The sequence below is a fragment of the Seriola aureovittata genome, chromosome 21, assembly GCF_021018895.1.
Source record: "Seriola aureovittata isolate HTS-2021-v1 ecotype China chromosome 21, ASM2101889v1, whole genome shotgun sequence".
In the NCBI taxonomy this organism is placed as follows: domain Eukaryota; kingdom Metazoa; phylum Chordata; class Actinopteri; order Carangiformes; family Carangidae; genus Seriola; species Seriola aureovittata.
In genome coordinates, this window is record NC_079384.1 from 13,506,192 (window position 1) to 13,523,975 (window position 17,784).

At 40.8% G+C, this 17,784-nt stretch overlaps 1 protein-coding gene and 1 long non-coding RNA gene across 6 annotated transcripts in view; one reads left to right on the plus strand and one right to left on the minus strand.

Moving 5' to 3' along the window:
- The window catches only part of LOC130162771 (uncharacterized), a 35,119-nt gene extending 17,990 nt beyond the window's left edge, over positions 1-17,129 (minus strand). For all 3 annotated transcript variants that reach the window (XR_008826306.1, XR_008826308.1, XR_008826307.1), the window contains exons 1-2: positions 16,250-17,129; positions 16,054-16,150 (exon numbers count right to left, since the gene is read on the minus strand). This is a non-coding gene — a long non-coding RNA (uncharacterized LOC130162771). The remainder of the gene's footprint in view (positions 1-16,053; positions 16,151-16,249) is intronic.
- Positions 880-17,749, plus strand: entpd1 (ectonucleoside triphosphate diphosphohydrolase 1). 3 transcript variants are annotated; one of them, XM_056366580.1, is made up of 11 exons: positions 883-1,060; positions 1,145-1,225; positions 9,963-10,090; positions 10,700-10,817; positions 12,803-12,953; positions 13,227-13,386; positions 13,509-13,712; positions 13,876-14,133; positions 14,760-14,873; positions 14,991-15,128; positions 17,136-17,749. In XM_056366580.1, the coding sequence occupies exons 3-11, from the start codon at positions 9,965-9,967 to the stop codon at positions 17,340-17,342; spliced, it is 1,476 nt and encodes a 491-aa protein (XP_056222555.1). In that variant the 5' UTR covers positions 883-1,060; positions 1,145-1,225; positions 9,963-9,964; the 3' UTR covers positions 17,343-17,749. The 3 variants fall into 3 exon arrangements, with proteins under 3 accessions (XP_056222554.1, XP_056222555.1, XP_056222553.1); XM_056366579.1 differs by lacking the exon at positions 1,145-1,225 and having other exon boundaries at positions 880-1,060; XM_056366578.1 differs by lacking the exons at positions 883-1,060; positions 1,145-1,225 and adding an exon at positions 8,366-8,766.
- Positions 17,750-17,784: the final 35 nt, after the last annotated feature.

Genomic DNA, 17,784 nt, shown 5'->3' on the forward strand with positions numbered 1-17,784 from the left:
GTGCTGAGGAGTGGAGGTTCATTGTGATGGTTAAAGTGTACCCTGGAGTGTGTGAATTTGGATTGGACTCCCCCTGTGACCATGACGTAAACAGACACGGCTTTGTTTTCAGCCTTGGTAAATGTGTGTAACAAGCGGAAACACACACACACAACACACACACAACACACAGGTGGCAGTGTCCATGTCATGGCCCTGGGCTCAAGGTTTCTTTATCATCCTGAACTGAAAGCTTCCTGTTCCTGCGGCTCTGCATGTAGGAACCTTACATAATGCCTCTTGGAGTTAACTTTATAGGCTTGCACTTGAAGTTAAAGACTTCAGTAGAAGCCATTAAGACGCCAGTGTTTTTTCCACAGAGTGAAGATTACATCTATAAAAACGAGGGTGACGGGTGTCAAGGATTTTAAGCAGGAGACTGACTTTTCCCGCTGTTTTCTCTCTAATATCCCTCCAGCTTCAGCTGCAGCTCCCATCCAGATCTAACTCTGCTTTCATGTTTGACCCACTTTACAAGACAGAGCCAATGACAAAGAGAAAGAGAGGCAGAAGGAAAATGATTAAGAAGACATGGTGAGGAGAGTGGGAGTGTTAAGGCAGAAAGAGAGAGGGAGACTGAGAGGGAGATGCAGAAAGTGGGGAAAGGAGAAAACCCCAGAGGAGTGAGTAAAAGAGTGACAGCGGAAGAGAGAGAGTATCAGAGGTGTAGAGAGAGAGAGAAAGAGAGAGAGAGAGGGAGGGGAAGAGAAAAAGGGGTAAACAGAAGGCACAGCTAAAGGCGCCTCGGAAGGAGGGGAGTGGGCTAAGCAGGAGGGAGGAGGGAAGCTGCTTCTCCTAATAAAGCGAGTGTATGTGAAAGGGAGGTGCTGATAAACCTTACACTAGGCAGAGAGGCTGTGCTACCAGAGGGAGAGGGGGAGAGAGAGAGAGACCGTGTGTGTGAGAGAGAGAGAGAGAGAGAGAGAGAGAGAGAGAGAGAGAGGGGGAGACAGAGAGAGGGGCAAAGAATAGAAAGAGCATTGTGTTGCTGCTGAGAAAGAACCCATGTCCGCACAAAGAGGTAGGTGTACTGCTATGACTGGCACACATATACACACACACACACACACACACACACTCACATACACACTCTGTCTGCACACAGGAGAGTAGGAAATCCTTACCACCCAGTGTATCCAGCGGTAGGATGTACCAGCAGTCTGTACAGTAAATGTTAAGTTATCAGGTGAGTGTGTGTTCTCTTCCAACTGTGTGACTTGCTTTACTGCATGTAGCGGCTCTGTAGCGGTGTGGGGCAGGTGTGTGACTTTTTCATAGCATGTGCCTAAGTGTGCGTATGGGTGGTGTAAGCAGGTGCCTGTGTGCATCTGTGTGTGTGTTTTGTACACTAGATTTACCTGGAGATTTGAGAGTCTGTGTGTTTATTCCACTGAGGATAAACACTGTGGCACACTTATACAAGATCATGTGAGGTTTATGTTAGTTGATCAGGCAAAGTGCATGTCACTGTGGGTAACCACCCAACATTATCTGAATAACTGAAATCAGTTGATGGGGGTTGGTTAAAGTTTAATTGTCAATATATCTGACAGTATGATCTAATGATTGTATTGATGGTGCCATAAAGCAATTACTGTGACAGCAATCATGTTACATGCTCCGTATGAACCATACTGGGTGCTGCATTTGTTGCCAGGTCTAATGTGAGCTTTCAACTGAGCCAAATATTATTCGCACCTAAAAAGTTTGTTTTAGGCTAACTAAGAAGTCAAGAATGTTTAAAATTGTATACCAAAGTCATATTTGCTTATGCTTGGTGATCATTACTTGATCTGAAGAAGTTAAACCAAAACTATGTTTTTGTAATTTGGGTAACTTTAATATTAACTGAGCCCAATATTGTTTGTACCTAAAAAGGTTTGTTTTATGTTGTCTAAGTATCAGTGAATTCAAGGATTCCGAAAAAGGAAGTAAAGGTCAATTTGGCAAAACCAATACTAAAGTGATACTTTAACCTGTAAAGATAAGGTACCTTGCTCTGTGTAGAATACTTCACCCAAATTACAATAATACTAAAACCTATTATGTGACTGGACAGCATCATAGACCATTTGCATTCTGCCTAGTTCCAGCCCTTTTTCTACTTGCTTCTCTCCTACTATCTGTGCTCACCTATACAGGATTTAAATACAGCTGAATTCCTAATAAAAGCTGTTCTCATTTACATGCTCATTAAGACTACATGTTGACCAGCAGTCACTTCCTATCCTTTCCAAGCTGCTGCCCTGCACAGCTTAAATGCTGACAAAATCACCAGATCACCATGGCTGTGCTGTGATTTTGGCTATATTTACAGAGCTGCCAATGCATTCAGCATAGAGAGGTGTACCTTGCACTCGCAGGGCAACACTGGCAACTCTCTTCTACATAAGTAGCTAAGGTTTGTCGAAAAAGTTGCTAGATTTCAGTGAAAAGTCAGTGAATGGGTCTGAAAAGTTGGGAAATCTAGCACCAAAGGCACTATGTTCGCAACGCTGTTTGTTCGCAACGCTGCTTGTTCACAACGCTGCTCGTTCGCTCGGAATCATTTTGAAAGAGCAACAACCAATGAAGAAACTTGAAAACTCGGCTGACTGATCAGTGGTGTAACCTTAATCACTCAGTCACGGACATTTGTTTTTATAGGGCAGGCCCCGCTGTTGCGGTCCAGGCAAAAAAAAAAAAAGAAAAAAAAAGAAAAATGTATGTAATTCTAATTATGTTCAACATATCTGTCTGTGTCCACCCCAATAAAACGGAGGTGAGTGAAATTTCATGCTAATTGTCGATACTGTGAGCACCACAAATTAAATTCCATTCACCTCCATTAATTGGTGAGGAGGCAAATCTCAAATATCTCAAAACCTGGATAAATTCAACCAAAATTATCTGCAATACAAGACACCACTTTTTTGGTTTTGTTTTGGTGCTTTGGGTGACATGATCCTTTAACATCAACTGAGCCCAATAGTGTTTGAACTTAAGGTGATTTATTTTAAACTACTTGCTTATCAGTGAATTCAAGAATGTTTGGACAACCTGAAAAGTGTATACAAAAGCCAGATTTGCTTATGTTAAGTGAGTGATAGCTTATCTTAAATAACTGTCAAGTTAAACAACTGGCTCTCAATGAAGATGAACACAAACACCAAGTAACCATTGTGTAATTAAATTATATCAGTGGCCATTATTTCATCCCAGCTGGGGATGTTCAGCAACACACTTTGCACTGAAACAGCAAATGCTATTTTTATTCTCTGCTGAAGGTCAGGGCAGACGCAGGGTTAGTGTCAGTCTTGTCCTGTGGGGGAGGTCAGACTGGACTGAGAACCAGCTAGGACGGACCACTTCCCCGTGGCGGGCAGAGATACTTCCTTTTTCATCATATGACGCGCGAGAGGTTCCCTTTTTGGGGAAGCAGCAAACTGTGCTGTGCTGTTTCACAACAGCCTGAACAAGGAGTATTTATAAAGCAGTTAATCCAGATTAACAGAGAAAATATTGAAGCAAGAAGCCCACTGACAGTTCAGCAGTTCAAGGACAGTGTTGTGCTGATTTCTGTGGGTGATTATGCTAAGGAGGAAAATAACATGGCCCATTTACTCTCAAGTACATAATTAAATACAAGGATTCACTTATATCCATCATTGTAAAGTGCTATTTATTCCAGTTACTATTATGTCTTCTACTATCCATTGGAAAAATAGGTCTTAGTCATTGCCCGTCATGCCTGCAGGTTTGAGCATGTAAGCAACTCAATGGACAGGTACTGGTTCTTTACTACAGTACATCTGTATTTTATAATTAATATTGTATAATATTGCACTTTTTTACTCCACTTCATTTTTTTGACAGCTGTAATTTGTAATGGATTACATTTAAAAAAAAGTATAAAATATCACATAATATTTATAAACTGCCTATATTTTTTGTTCTCCCATTGTTCCTTATTTTCCTCCATCTTTCTGTCCTTGCTTCTGACATCCCATCATTTCTTGAGCAGATCTAGAACAATGAGAACTTTAACTTGGTTTAATCTTACAGCTGATAGTCACACGTAGTCCTGCGTTATATTTTGCATAAGTCTTTTTCTACTATGGTCTTGCTGATTTTTACTAAAAGGTTTCAAATGCTGGTTTCAGCATGGTGTGCGGCGAGCTGGGGTGACTAAGCCTTTGTCACATTATGAACATGTGTCTACACAAAAAGCTTATGATTTGTTGCTGCATAACCACCAGAGCAGTACAGCAAATTTAAGACTTGCCTTACAGGGACGTTGTTGTCATCTCGTTCTTCCATCATTATGAAACCACACAACTTATCCTCAACTGTGTCACTCTTTGACTCATCACTGAATGCAAAGAAATGACCCTTCTGAGGATCTGCTGATTCAATATATGCCCTCCTTCTTCTCTCTTTCACATCTCTTTATCTCAGATTTATGAGCCCAAAGTTTCAGACGAGCAAGGGTGGGGACTCCGGGCATGTGCTGTACTTTTACAACTTGTGAAAACTAGATTGAACTTTAGACATTTGCAAAAGGAAATAATTTGTCTTTAGAGTCAGGACTTACTTTTAAGGTTAGGTTAAGGTAAACATTACAATCAGTGAGGATGAAATTAAAGTTTAACTATTACAGAATGAATGTTCTTAATGGTCATCATGACACAAGGAAGAAAAAAAAATGGCTTTGTGCCTGTGAATGTTATTTTGTGTGTTTATGAGTTGTTGAACGTTGTTTTTGTAAGTAAATGATCTGAATGTTGTTCATCTAAACACTAATATCTACTGCAGGCAACAGAAGTTTATGTTGAATCTCAAGTCTTTCCCCTACAGTGCTTTTTTAACTTTGTGCTTACTGATAACTAAAAGTTAGTTGAAGCACGTTCTAATGCTTTTCTATTTACTTTGCGTACTAAAAAAAATCTCATAAAATTCTTCAAATATTTGAGTTAAACTTCCAAAAAAAAAAAAAAAAAAAAAAAAAAAAGGTTGCAGAGTCGTACACTGAGTGACGGCAGATGTTATGTTTTCCACTTATGCTCCCTCTCCCTTTTCCCCAACCACTCTGTCTTTCCTCCTGTCGCAGTCTGAACAATCCAGGCCTCACCTTAACAATACATGTGTTTACAGAAGGGTCAGAGATGGAAAGACTGAGGCGCACATGAGTGGAATTGTGTATCCGTGACGTCCTGTGTATATGTGCCTGTGAACAAAAGATTGTGTGTGTGTGTGTGTGTGTGTGTGTGTGTGTGTAGGCCTATATCTGATTCACCTTCTTCATGTGGCTTTTTGAAGAGTACACCTTCGTTTTAGGGTTAGGCTGGGTTTAGGCATGTAGTTGTGATCATTAGGGAATGCATTATGTCAATAAATTTCCTCACAAGTATAAATATAAACCCGTGTATCTGCATGGCCTAAAAGCCTGTGTTCCCGTCTGTGTTGACGTTCCAAGAGAGTTCCTCGATTTGCTTTGCTGCTCAGGTAAGCCCCATTTCCCGTCTCAACGTGTGTTTGTGGTTATGCGTCTGTATCTGTTTAGTCGGCTGCCAACAACATCGTCATCAGTAAGTGATTACACATGATGAAGCACAGTCATCTGTGAGCAAGTCAAAGGACTTTGACTGGAAACTCAGTGTTCCAAACTGTTGGTAAATTCTTCTCAAACTTGACAGAAACAGGAAGGAAGGGCAGTGCAGAGTGTCTTTACAGCTCTAATGTAACCACTTCCCCCACACTCTTATTTGTGCTATAAAAAACAGCAGGTGTTTTGTAATTGGAGTCAGCTGTTATTAATGGTCATTCATTAACGGTAAGGTTGTTTACTTCAAGCACCAGATCCATGACAGATGTTTTCATAAATTTTACATGTTACAAGATGGTGTAGTACAAGTGCACACACAGTTTGGGAAAATCACATGGTTTCATTCTTGCTACAGTGAAGCTGCACGCCTTCGAGGAACTGTTTGATGAATCCTCTTGAAACAAGATGCTAGTCTGGTATGATCTAACGCAGACAGTAAAGCAGTCAGGGTTAGTGGTCAGACCCCCACTGTGGTTGGCACTGTGTCAGCTTTTAATGGCTGACACCAAATGTGGCAACCTTTATATAGAAGTTCTTTGTGTCTTGTAATTTGTGTTGACTGCTAATGTGTTTTTTGATTCCACTTTTTTTTTTTTTTTTACAGTGCATGTATGAGTAAACGTTCAACTTAAAGCAATGTTTTCTGCTAAATTTTGGAGATTTTAGACTCACCAATAAACTAGGGCTGAACAATTTTGGAAGATACTCTAATTGCGATTTTTTTTTTTTTTTAACCAATATTGCAATTTTGATTTAATATGCGATTATTTTTTAAAGCTCCTTATCTTCTGTATTATTCAACAAACAAACAATAAATCTACATTCTATATTATGACTAACACAATATTAGATTAAACAAACTGTTTTGTCCTGTAGGCCCTATATGTCATGATGAAATTAGATAATGCATGAATTGATATGAATGACACATTTTTATTTAACTACTTCAATCACTGTAGTATATTGAACATTTTGTTTAACTTACAGCCTTGTAAGCATGTAAAATTGTTCGTCATTATGTAGACATGGTTCTCTTCATGGAGATCCCAGCTGGTTGAAGTCTTCATTAATGAAATGCACCGTAAGACTCTGATAGGGCTCTGCTGTACGGCTTGACCACATGTCAGTTGTAGTAGTGTTTTCAGCTCTGCTGCGACTCTCAGCTTGTATTTTTTATTTATTTATTTTATTTTATTTTTTTTTTTTTTTAAATATAGCTCCGGTATGACAACCTGGCTAAAATATGTGCGGAAGGGCAGGCTTGGTCACCGTGCTGAAAAAGGCATCATATCTTTCCCTATGAACTCTGTTATTGCCTGAGTAATTTCCCCATGCACTTTTGAATTACATTCATATGGAGTTATGCTTTCAAACATTTCAGTCAGTGATCCTTTTCTTCCACTTTGCTCAGATTTAATTCTGTTATGTAGGAACACTGGAGATGATCAATTAACATAAATCCAATCATGAAAACTGAATTCAAAGAGTGACATCCGAAACATACATGTTTTTGGATTTTATAGGTCTATTGGTCCAAGTGTCAGAGGGTCAGTCATGTGGAGGGTCATTTGCGCCTTAAGCAGTCTAGACCTGTCAGATGTATACGGACATTCTCTGTCTCCTTCTTCCACTTTGTACATTTAAAGTCTGATGGTGCTTTAAACATTTTATTGTTAACATTTTTGTCTTATAATTACATTCTGTGTAATTTATTTAAGGCAATTTAATTAAATAAATCAGCAAGACATATTTCTGTCTGTCCAATAATAATAATTTCCATGAGACATGCAGAATGCTACACTGGCTATTACAGGAAAGACGATGATTTCAGATGAGAGACAAAAGTATGCTCACTTAGAGAATACAGAGTAAATAGATAAACACCCAGACCTTATGTGGTTCAGATAGTTCCAGGGTAAAGAAGAAAAAAATACTTATGAACTTTGTTTACCTGCTCAGAGATGAGTCAAACAATTACAGAATACTTTCTAGTGTGTGCGTGTGTGCGCACAAGAAAGTTTCCTTAATGTGGAAGGCTTTGAGTTATACAGCTCTCTCCAAGGAGGAAGTTTAAAGGATTTATAAGTGATATAAATTATTAGTTAAGAGCAGTAGTCGAGTGCATGTTTCGACATAAGCATTTATGTATTTTCATGAGTGTAGCAAAGAGAGGGAAATAAAGAATGGATCTGTGAATGGATCAACAAATTTGCAGGCAGGTCATGTTTTGGGTCTGCACACACACTGGCTCTTGAGCAATCCCTATTCTTCTCACACACACACAGAGCTTCAGAGAAAAGCAGGGGATCCCGATCCGTCACAGAGATGACATCACAGCCTGCCAGTAATAAAAAAAACAGCTCAACAAGGGAGTCCCCACTTCCCCTCCCTGCTACACATCCCACAGAATGAACAGAGAGAGTAGTGCTGGGGCGAGCGACTCAGAGAGAGAGAGAGAGAGAGAGGAGAGAGAGAGAGAGAGAGAGAGAGAGAGAGAGGAGAGAGAGAGAGAGAGAGAGAGAGAGAGAGAGAGAGAGAGAGAGAGAGAGAAGAGAGAGAGAGAGAGAGAGAGAGAGAGAGAGGAGAGAGAGAGAGAGAGAGAGAGAGAGAGAGAGAGAGGAGAGAGAGAGAGAGAGAGAGAGAGAGAGAGAGAGAGAGAGAGAGAGAGAGAGAGAGAGAGAGAGAGAGAGAGAGAGAGAGAGAGAGAGAGAGAGAGAGAGAGAGAGAGAGAGAGAGAGAGAGAGAGACAAAAGTGCACTGACACACGCACGAACACACTTTAGTTGCGTCTCCATAGTGACCAGCTTTGCGACCCCAGCTTGAGGAGGAAATGCCAAACTCAGTGCTTCAGAGCCGCTCCACCAGAAATGCGCACACACACACACACACACACAGCTCTATTCTAATCCTCTATCTGGCCACGACGGAAAAACCTCTCCTCATATCACTCTGCTACCTCCCTTCTGTTCATTCTCTCTTCTTCCTGTACTTCCCGTATTTTCATCTCCTTTCCACTTCCACTGTGTCTTCTTCACCCCCCCCCTCGCTCCCCTCTCTCTTTCTCTCTCCCTCCTCTCTCAACATATCTCTCTGTCTCTCTCCCTCCCCTGTCAGTGATAAGTTCATTGAAGTGGACAACAGAGGTAAGTGCTCTCTCTTCCGCTCAGTTCACTGTTGGTTAGCTGCGTAAATGTGCTTTAAGTTTCAGGTTTTCTATGTTTTCCTACAGTGGACAAAGGTCATGTTCACTATCATTGCTGCATGTCCTGCTGATGCAAAACAGCAGACACAAAGCTGTGTGTGTGTGTGTGTGTGTGTGTGTGTGAGTGAGTCTATGTCCTCATGAATTGTGTACTGTACTCTACAGTCAGGTCTGTTTCTACAGTGTGTGTTTACTTTGCCAACTGTCATGTGGACCTAGATACTGTTTGTCAATTTACCAACCTTGGTAATAAACAACCATGTGCATGCTTGTGTGCATGTGTGAAAGGGAGTGAGTGAGTGAGTGAGTGAGTGAGTGAGTGTGTGTGTGTGTACTTTACAATTCATGCTGGTATCTTGTTCATCTGAATTTTCCATCACAATGGCCTTATGAATACAGACAGTCTGCTACACCCTTTTTTGTCCCTTTATAAAACTGTGTGTGTGTGTGTGTGTGTGTGTGTGTGTGTTTTTTTTTTTAAATCCCATTAGTAAACAGTGGAAACTAAATGAGTACTTAGGAAGGAATGAGAACCCAACAAAGTAGTTGCAGAGACAGCAGCCAAATATATATAGGATAAAAAAATAACACCTATAACAGGATGATGAAGTTACCTAAGAAGCACCTACTGTACACATTCAGTGACTCACTGCTATAGCTTTAATCATAATAGGTCAATTGAAGCCAACTGCCGTACTGTTTTGTATAAATGGCTCAACTAATTTCCTTTTCATCTTTTTTTCAAAGCGTGTTGATATTCCCGAATTAGCTAAGTACTTTGGTGTTGTTAGAAGGAGACCTTTGTAATGTGCTGTGGCTGAAATAACAACTGCCTCCTATAATCAATGAACAGCTCCGCTTGAGTTCAGACACAGCAAATCAGATGTCCATCTGTAGTCCTTGGTTACAAAATAATAACAGTTTAAACACTTGCAACCCCCGGCAGACACTCTCTATCTCTCTCATACGTACAAGCACACATGCTGTGACATCACACAGCACATCTGGATGCAAGACTGGGCTAACGCACACACCTCCTTTTCTCTTTCCAATGTGTCCCCATTTTCCACTTTCTACCCCCGGCAACCCTCTCGCCTCTCCTTTCCTGTCTGTCTTTTTTTCCGCCCCCGCTCTCAGAGATGAAAGAGAAGAACCCCTGGCACACGCCTGTGACCATCATCATCACTGTGATTGGTGTCATAGCGATTGTTGCCTTGGTGACGGTAGCAGTTTTGCAGAACAGGCCTCTCGCCCAAAAGTACAAGGTATGGTAGAGGGAAAACACTCAAATACTGTAGCCTGCTCCCTGTGTGGGAAGTCCACTAAATTACAGTGGGATCTGAGTCCAAAGTCCACAAGCCAAATATGATGTCTTGTCAATATGACCTCAACCTGTAGTACTAGTTCTAGAAAACCGTCACCAAATATGGCCAGTGGCCACCGATAAGGATATTAAATCACCAGTCCTTTTTGTCACAAATGCAGGCCCAGTCTCATGGCTATTAATCATTACAGTCTCTAGGCAACTGTTTTATAATAGTTAAACTAATATATCTCTGTTTGCACCAATAAATATATCTGATATACAGTTATGAAAGTTCTTCAATGGGCCATTCAGCCATTACTGTAATGGAGATTATCCTTTATCCCATGGTGTATGTCATGCTTTGTGTAGGACTGACTTACATGGCTTCTAAGGACTGCAGGCCGGTGAATCCTCCTATGTTGCATGACATACACCATGAGACGGAGGACAGAGGACAATCTCCATCACAGTTATACTGCATGTTTAAACTGTGTGTCTGGATTGAAGTCATCCAGAGTTAACATGACTGAGCGCTTAGCTGGAATTCCTCCCCCTGTCTCCACCACAGTATGGGATCGTGCTGGACGCTGGATCCTCCCACACAGCTCTGTATATCTACGAGTGGCCGGCGGAGAAAGATAACAACACTGGACGAGTTGAGCAGACACATTCCTGCAAAGTCAAAGGTAGGGTACGCTGCGCCATGTGTCACACGGCCACACACATTCAGGCGCACAACCTCTAATGCAAGTAGTGAAGTGAACTCACATTAACATGCACACAGTTATATATTTCACTTGACTTTTAACAAATATTACTTCTGCAACACTGGAACAATTCTCTAGCTTTGAAAACATCAATAGTGACAGACTTGTTCGTACCACCTTCTTTATGAGTGGTTAATATGTTGTAAATAATGGATTTATTAATGGTCAATAACCCATTCATGCTTCATAGATCAGTTATTAGGCATAATATAAACAACTTTTGGGTTGACACAGACAAATGAAATGCAGCATTATTTATTTGTCTTCTAGTCTAATGGATAGTGCAACCAATTATTTTCTGAATTAACTGAATAATTGTCCGGTCTTTCAAGTGCCAGGAAATTGTGAAAAATGCGCATCACAACTCCATCAAGCCCGAGGTGACCTCTTCAAAATGTCCTTGTTTAGTTCAACCAACAATCCCAAACCACTCAATTCACAAAAGCAGCAAATCCTCATGCTGGAGGAGCTAGAGCCAGATAATGCTTGGCTTGGTTTAGCTTGAAGAATGACAATCAGTTACCAGTAGTTGCTGATTGTTTTTGTCCATCTATTAACTGACTAATCATTTCAGCTCGAAACTGTTTACCTTCTGTATGAGACTTGCAGGGCATCCGCAGCCTAAATCTATTTATTAAAAACTCATTAATATTTAAAACCCCAGACCTGATGGATTATTGTATTGGAATATCACTTTATTAATAATTTACTTGCATCAGATGTGATGGCTCATTATAAACATGACGCTCTACTAATGGCTGACTCACTTTGTGCTAAGCCGAGTAAAAGCATTGGGTTCCACTTTTCTAATCAAGTCCCCAAGTCTGTTGTAAAGATGAATAAGTTTTTAATAAATGAATTTCAGTGCGGATGATTTGAAGCTGTTCTTTTTTTCCCCCAAACGATTCATTGGACGGTCTTTCACAATGAATTAAGAGATCACTAATGAGACGAAGCAAATTGCGCTCGAGATCTATAGCCTACACCAAAGAAATAGATTTTCACACCATGGCTATGGAAACATACGACACAGACAAGATCTTCTCGTTCCACAGCAAACGTGTTTCTCCTCTATACACAGAACTATTCCTTTACCATATACCACATTGTAACTATTGTCTTTATTGAATCCAAATGTGTTTGAAGTGCCTCAGCCAAAAGGGAACTTCTTATGCAAACAATTGTTTTGGCTGGCTTATTAACACAGCCTACATGACAGACAGGCCTGTCAAACCAACTCCTGCTGTTCACTTCTCTTCTGTAAGCTGATTTAACTACTGCTTTTTATCTATCAAAGCGCCATCAGTGTGTGATGGCCTCTTTCATCATGTTATTTTCATCAGTTATCAAAGCTTAAAGCAGAACCCTTTCATAGGCACCAGACCGTGGATTCCCGCAGACAATGGGATCAACACGTCTAACAATTAAGTTTGCTTTAAACTACGGCACCCAGCTGTTTTTCTGAGCCTTTTTTTTTTTTTTTTTTTTTTTTTTTAAATTGAAATTATATTTTTGTGCTGTTTTTAAAGACTTATGTCGTTAGTAGCAACCAGTCTCGAGGTAGAGTGCCACAGTCAGGGTATATTCTGAGATGAACTTGCTGATTTTCATCTTTTCATGTGATTTATGAACAGCCAGAAAAAAAACATTAAAAAAAAAAGAAAAAAAAATCACACAAGTTATATCCAAAACACCAGTAGAGCACACATAATTTAAGGATAAGGTACTTGCTCAAGGGAAGGTACATCAGGGATGTTACAGGATGCTCCCTTTCCTTGGCAGTGCATGAATTTCAGCAGATGTCCCTCGAATCTCAAGAATCTCATTATGATTTATGGTCACTGAATTTAAGCTGAATTACTTCATCCTTACTTCCACCTATTGACATTTCATTCTTCCTTCAGGTCCAGGTATCTCCAGCTATGCATCAGCTCCATGGAGAGCAGGGGAGTCTCTGAGAGACTGCATGCAGGAAGCCAAGCTGCGAGTTCCCGGGAAAAGACACCTCGAGACCCCCCTTTATCTAGGGGCTACTGCGGGAATGAGATTGCTCAAGTACAGTGCACATCCACACATAATCACACATAAAACATGCATCCAAGCTTCAACTCTAGAATTGTTTTGGCAGTCAAATGCTGTCCATAGACTTTTCCATCCTCCTATTTTTATGATTTATCTCTACATGAACTTTACTGCCAGAGCAGCAAATATGTTACTGTCAAATTCATTATATGCTACACAGTCCATTTATTATTTATGTGCTGCTGTATTGATTTGAATTATGAATGTGACTCAATCTAATGAATTTGTGCTGTTGTGTGCATGCAGCATTGAGAACAGCTCAGCATCAGACGTGGTCTTCCACGCTGTGGAGGAAGCCCTGCAAAAGTCCCCATTTTCCTTTCAGGGAGCAAGGATTCTAAGTGGCCAGGAAGAGGGGGCCTTTGGCTGGGTCACAGTCAACTACTTGGACGATCGCCTCAAACAGGTTTGTACACATACCAGATGTGTGTCTTTTCACATTTGTCCACTTTTAGATGTGCTTTGTGTGAGTCAATCGGTGTGCTACTGCTGTGCACCGGCTTCAGCGCCTTTTTGTCTCTGCTGCAGGGCCTGGAAACCACAGGCGCCCTTGACCTTGGCGGGGCGTCCACTCAGATTAGCTTTGTATCCGATAATTTTGACGGCTCGGAGTCACCCGAAAACGCCGTGGCCTTCAGACTCTACGGAAATGACTATAACCTGTATACCCACAGCTTCCTGTGTTACGGTAAAGACCAAGCGCTACGTATGGTGCTGGCACAACAGACTCAGGTAAACTTCTGGCTTAAATTTCTCCATTAACATTAATGTGAATCTAATCAAATCTGAGATGATTCAACACTTATGTGCAAGACTGAAAAAGCAAAAATATTAAGAATCAATTCACTTAACTTACTCTGTCTATTACACCTCTTTATCTCAATATCTCTCTTAGTCAGGTCCAGGAACAATATTAGATCCGTGTTTCCACCCTGGCTACAATGAGACAAAGAACTACTCAGTCCTCTATGACAGCCCCTGTGTGTCAGACAGGAAACCCCAGGGAGCTCCTGCAACCTTTACTCACTTGGGGAAAGGAAACTTCTCACAATGCCTGGATGTTGTAAAAAGTATCTTCAACTTCACATACTGCAGATACAGCCAGTGCTCTTTCAATGGGGTCTTCCAGCCACTTTTGCAAGGGCCCTTTGGGGTAGGTTAACACAGTTGTCAGTGTTTATTAATCAGCATATATCAGTGACCGACTGAGATGCTGTGTGCTGTATGGACACACAGAGCAGTTACACAACATGCAGATCTATCTGTTATAATCTTTAAATGTCACAGTCCAGCAAGTGACTTCTGTTTTTAGCATGACTTGTCTTTATGATCAGTGATGGCTGAAGTAGCAAGTGCAAATTATTGTTCCTGATTTGCATCAGAATATACAAATAACTGATTCGAAGTGTCACCAAAAAACATATTTTCACTTGTCTCTAGCCGTGCAGGCACTTTTGGTTTTATTTTATGTCTGCCACCACCCCCATATAGTGTAGGGGAATGGCATTTAGTTTGTGGTGCACACAGCCTGCATGTGAAACATCTCAGAAACAGTGCCTCTGAGTTACTCTGATGATTAATATCTCACTGTGCAAACAATTCTACATGGAACAACTATCAAAAGACAAACGATATGAGTCAGTAGGGCCAGAAAAAAATAATGAGAAATTATCTCATTAGTACCTATATAAACTGATTCCTGCATTTGCTAAAGATACCATGACAAGTTCACTTCCTTTTGCCTCATCTCTTCCTGTCCCCTCCTCTCTCTCATTGTAGGCTTTCTCCGCTTACTACTTTGTGATGAACTTCCTCAATCTGACTGATACATCCATCCCTCTGGACACTGTCAGGAAAAAGCTGACAAGCTACTGCTCGACCCCTTGGGATCAGGTTGGGGAATATTTACGCATCAGTTACACACAGAATAAAACGTCCTGCCATGTTTATCTATGTCCAGCCTATAGTAAACTCTGATCATATCACTGCATTTGAACTGAACTTGAACAGATAAAGCAGCAGCATCCGGACGTAAAAGTAAAGTACCTGGCTGAGTACTGTTTCTCTGGCACATACATCCTCACCCTGCTGACTGAAGGATACAACTTCACCTCAGAGAGCTACCCAAATATAAAATTCATCAAGAAGGTTAGTAGATCAGAGTCCACCCTTTTCCTATCTCATGCACCCCGTGTGTATGTTGGCAAGTGAGTGTGTGTGTGTGTGTGTGTGTGTGTGTGTGTGTGTGTGTGTGTGTGTGTGTGTGGACATTGTGGAAAAGTGAGTGATTTTAACTGATCCTCAGTTAAGGGCAGTTAAAGGGCTTTTTCGAGACTTAAAGGGGTTTTAGGATGCAGGTTGCCAGGTTGGTATGCAAAGTCGTCGGTCTCAGCATTATCCTTTAGCCAAATATCTCTCTCCTTCGAGATGAAGTTTATATCCCGCATTAAATATATATTAATAGCAATAACAGTATTCTGATTCAAAGTTAATATTTTAAGCTGAATCCTGTTGCAATTTGCCTTGAATGGTAGCAAAGCCCTTCTCATCCGAGGTGTAAGTATACAGAGTCAAATTGACTAAATCCACTTATTAATCATATATTGGGGCTTTTTAGTACACTGAAACATAGGAGGAAGAGGAGCAAGGGAATCAGCCTATAACATAGCCAGTACAGTAAACAACGCCCCCAAAAAGACCAACACCATCAGGAATAGCCATCACCAAACACCACTGCAGCAATATAAGGAGTAACTTTTACTACTTGGCCTAAGCCATAGACTGCATATAAAAATGTCAAAGAATAATGTCTATGCCAAACTACAACAACACAACAGGAATTTATCTCTTCTGCCACAATAAGTTATTTATCGCCAGCAATGCAAATGCACGTGATTTAGCATCACCAATGAGCATGCGGGAGCAATAGAACCAGATAATTCAAAGCTAAATGCATGCTACATGTTGGTCAAGCCAAATAACAACAGCAGTACAGCTTCATTGCCATTGCCGAGGAAAATAAAATCACCATCAACGAATGAAAGTACAAGTAGCACACGGGCAGGTGCTTTACCTCGGGTTAATGGCGAGTGGAAATCAGGTGAGTGAGCGGTGGTTTTCGACTCGGCTCTCTTCTGTCCTGGAAGCTGAAGCAGCCGACCACAGCGTCTCTGAACACAGGACAGCAAAAAAGTAAAGTACAGAAAATTAAGGCGCACTAAAAGAAGACTGAATTAAGTTATAATTGCGGTAGAAAGCTGCATTGGCACCTTTTTATTGACAGAGTATCCTCCAGAGTAGTGAGAAATGTCGTAAAAGCCGCGTCGAGCACCTGCATGAATATGATTAGCCCTTACTAGTCAGGTGGTAGCGTCCTTCTTCTTCTGCTTCTTCTGCTTCTTCTTCTGCTGCTGCTGCTTCTTCTTCTTCTTCTTCTTCTTCTTCTTCTTCTTCTTCTTCTTCTTCTTCTTCTTCTTCTTCTTCTTCTTCTTCTTCTTCTTCTTCTTCTTCTTCTTATTCTTATTCTTATTCTTATTCTTATTCTTATTCTTCTTATTCTTTGAAGTTTATTGGCGGTTGGTAAACAACGAATTGGTACATTACTGCCACCAAGTCGACTGGAGTGTGGATCAGGTTTTCTAATAGCCTACTCATATTCCGAAATTAAATACAGAAATTTAAATAAATAAATAAACTCATATCCTCTTAATCAGTTTTGTTATTTTAAGATCAGCTGACAATCAGCTTGTGATGGCGACTTTATGGATGACCACAAGTGTCATTGAATTGTTATTTGAAAAATGAATTCAGCTCTCTCCTGAACTATAGTGGAGGTATGAACACCATTTTTCAAAAATAATGTATGTTCCTTCATTTGGTGTTTTAATGGTTGGTTGGTCCAAGAACCTCCCATAGATTTTCAGATGTGTTAAGATCTGGTCACTCAGCATATGCTCACAGCATATGATTCATTTAATTTCAAAGCGTGTGGAAGCATGTGTGTTCTTTCTGTTTCCCCACTATTTTATTCATTTTTCCTTTAGTTTTATCATCTGTCTGTCTTCAAGTACAGTATGAATACTTCTTAAGTGTACGGGCCTGTAGTGCATCAGTGAATGACAATGATAGTTTTCCCGCTTCTCGTGTTGTGTCCAGATTAAAGGCAGTGACGCAGGCTGGACGCTGGGCTACATGTTGAATCTGACCAACATGATTCCAGCTGAGGCTCCCGACTCTCCTCCTCTGCCCCACGCCGGCTATGTCTCCATCGTCACCGTCATCGCAATACTGCTCTTCGTCCTCTTCATCCTCAGCCTGCGCCCTCTCTGGCCCCGTTGCTCCAAGCAGCCACAGATCATATAAACACACACACACACACACACACACATATACTGTATGTAATGAACAATAGTGATGAAGGGAATATGTGTAAGGGTTTGTGAGTGTGAATAAGACTTAACACCTTCCAGCCTTTGTGAGGATGTCAAAGGTCAACGTCTGCTGCATAACAACAGTCCTGAAGCTCATATGGACTCGAGGACATTTCAGAAGGACAAATGTTTTCTCTCGCTAGGGAGTGAGTTCTTTCTTCTGTGGTTGAAGGACATTTGCTGTTTTTGTGTGTGAATGTGTATGTTTGAGGTCGAGTGTGTGCATTTGAATGCGTGCTTGAATGTGTGTGTACCCACATCAGTCTGCATGTATATGTCTTGAAATTACAATGTGGATATGACACTGTACAAATAAAATAACCGAAGTTTATAAAAAAATGTTTGATTTGCTTGTCATTTGAACATTTAAAAAG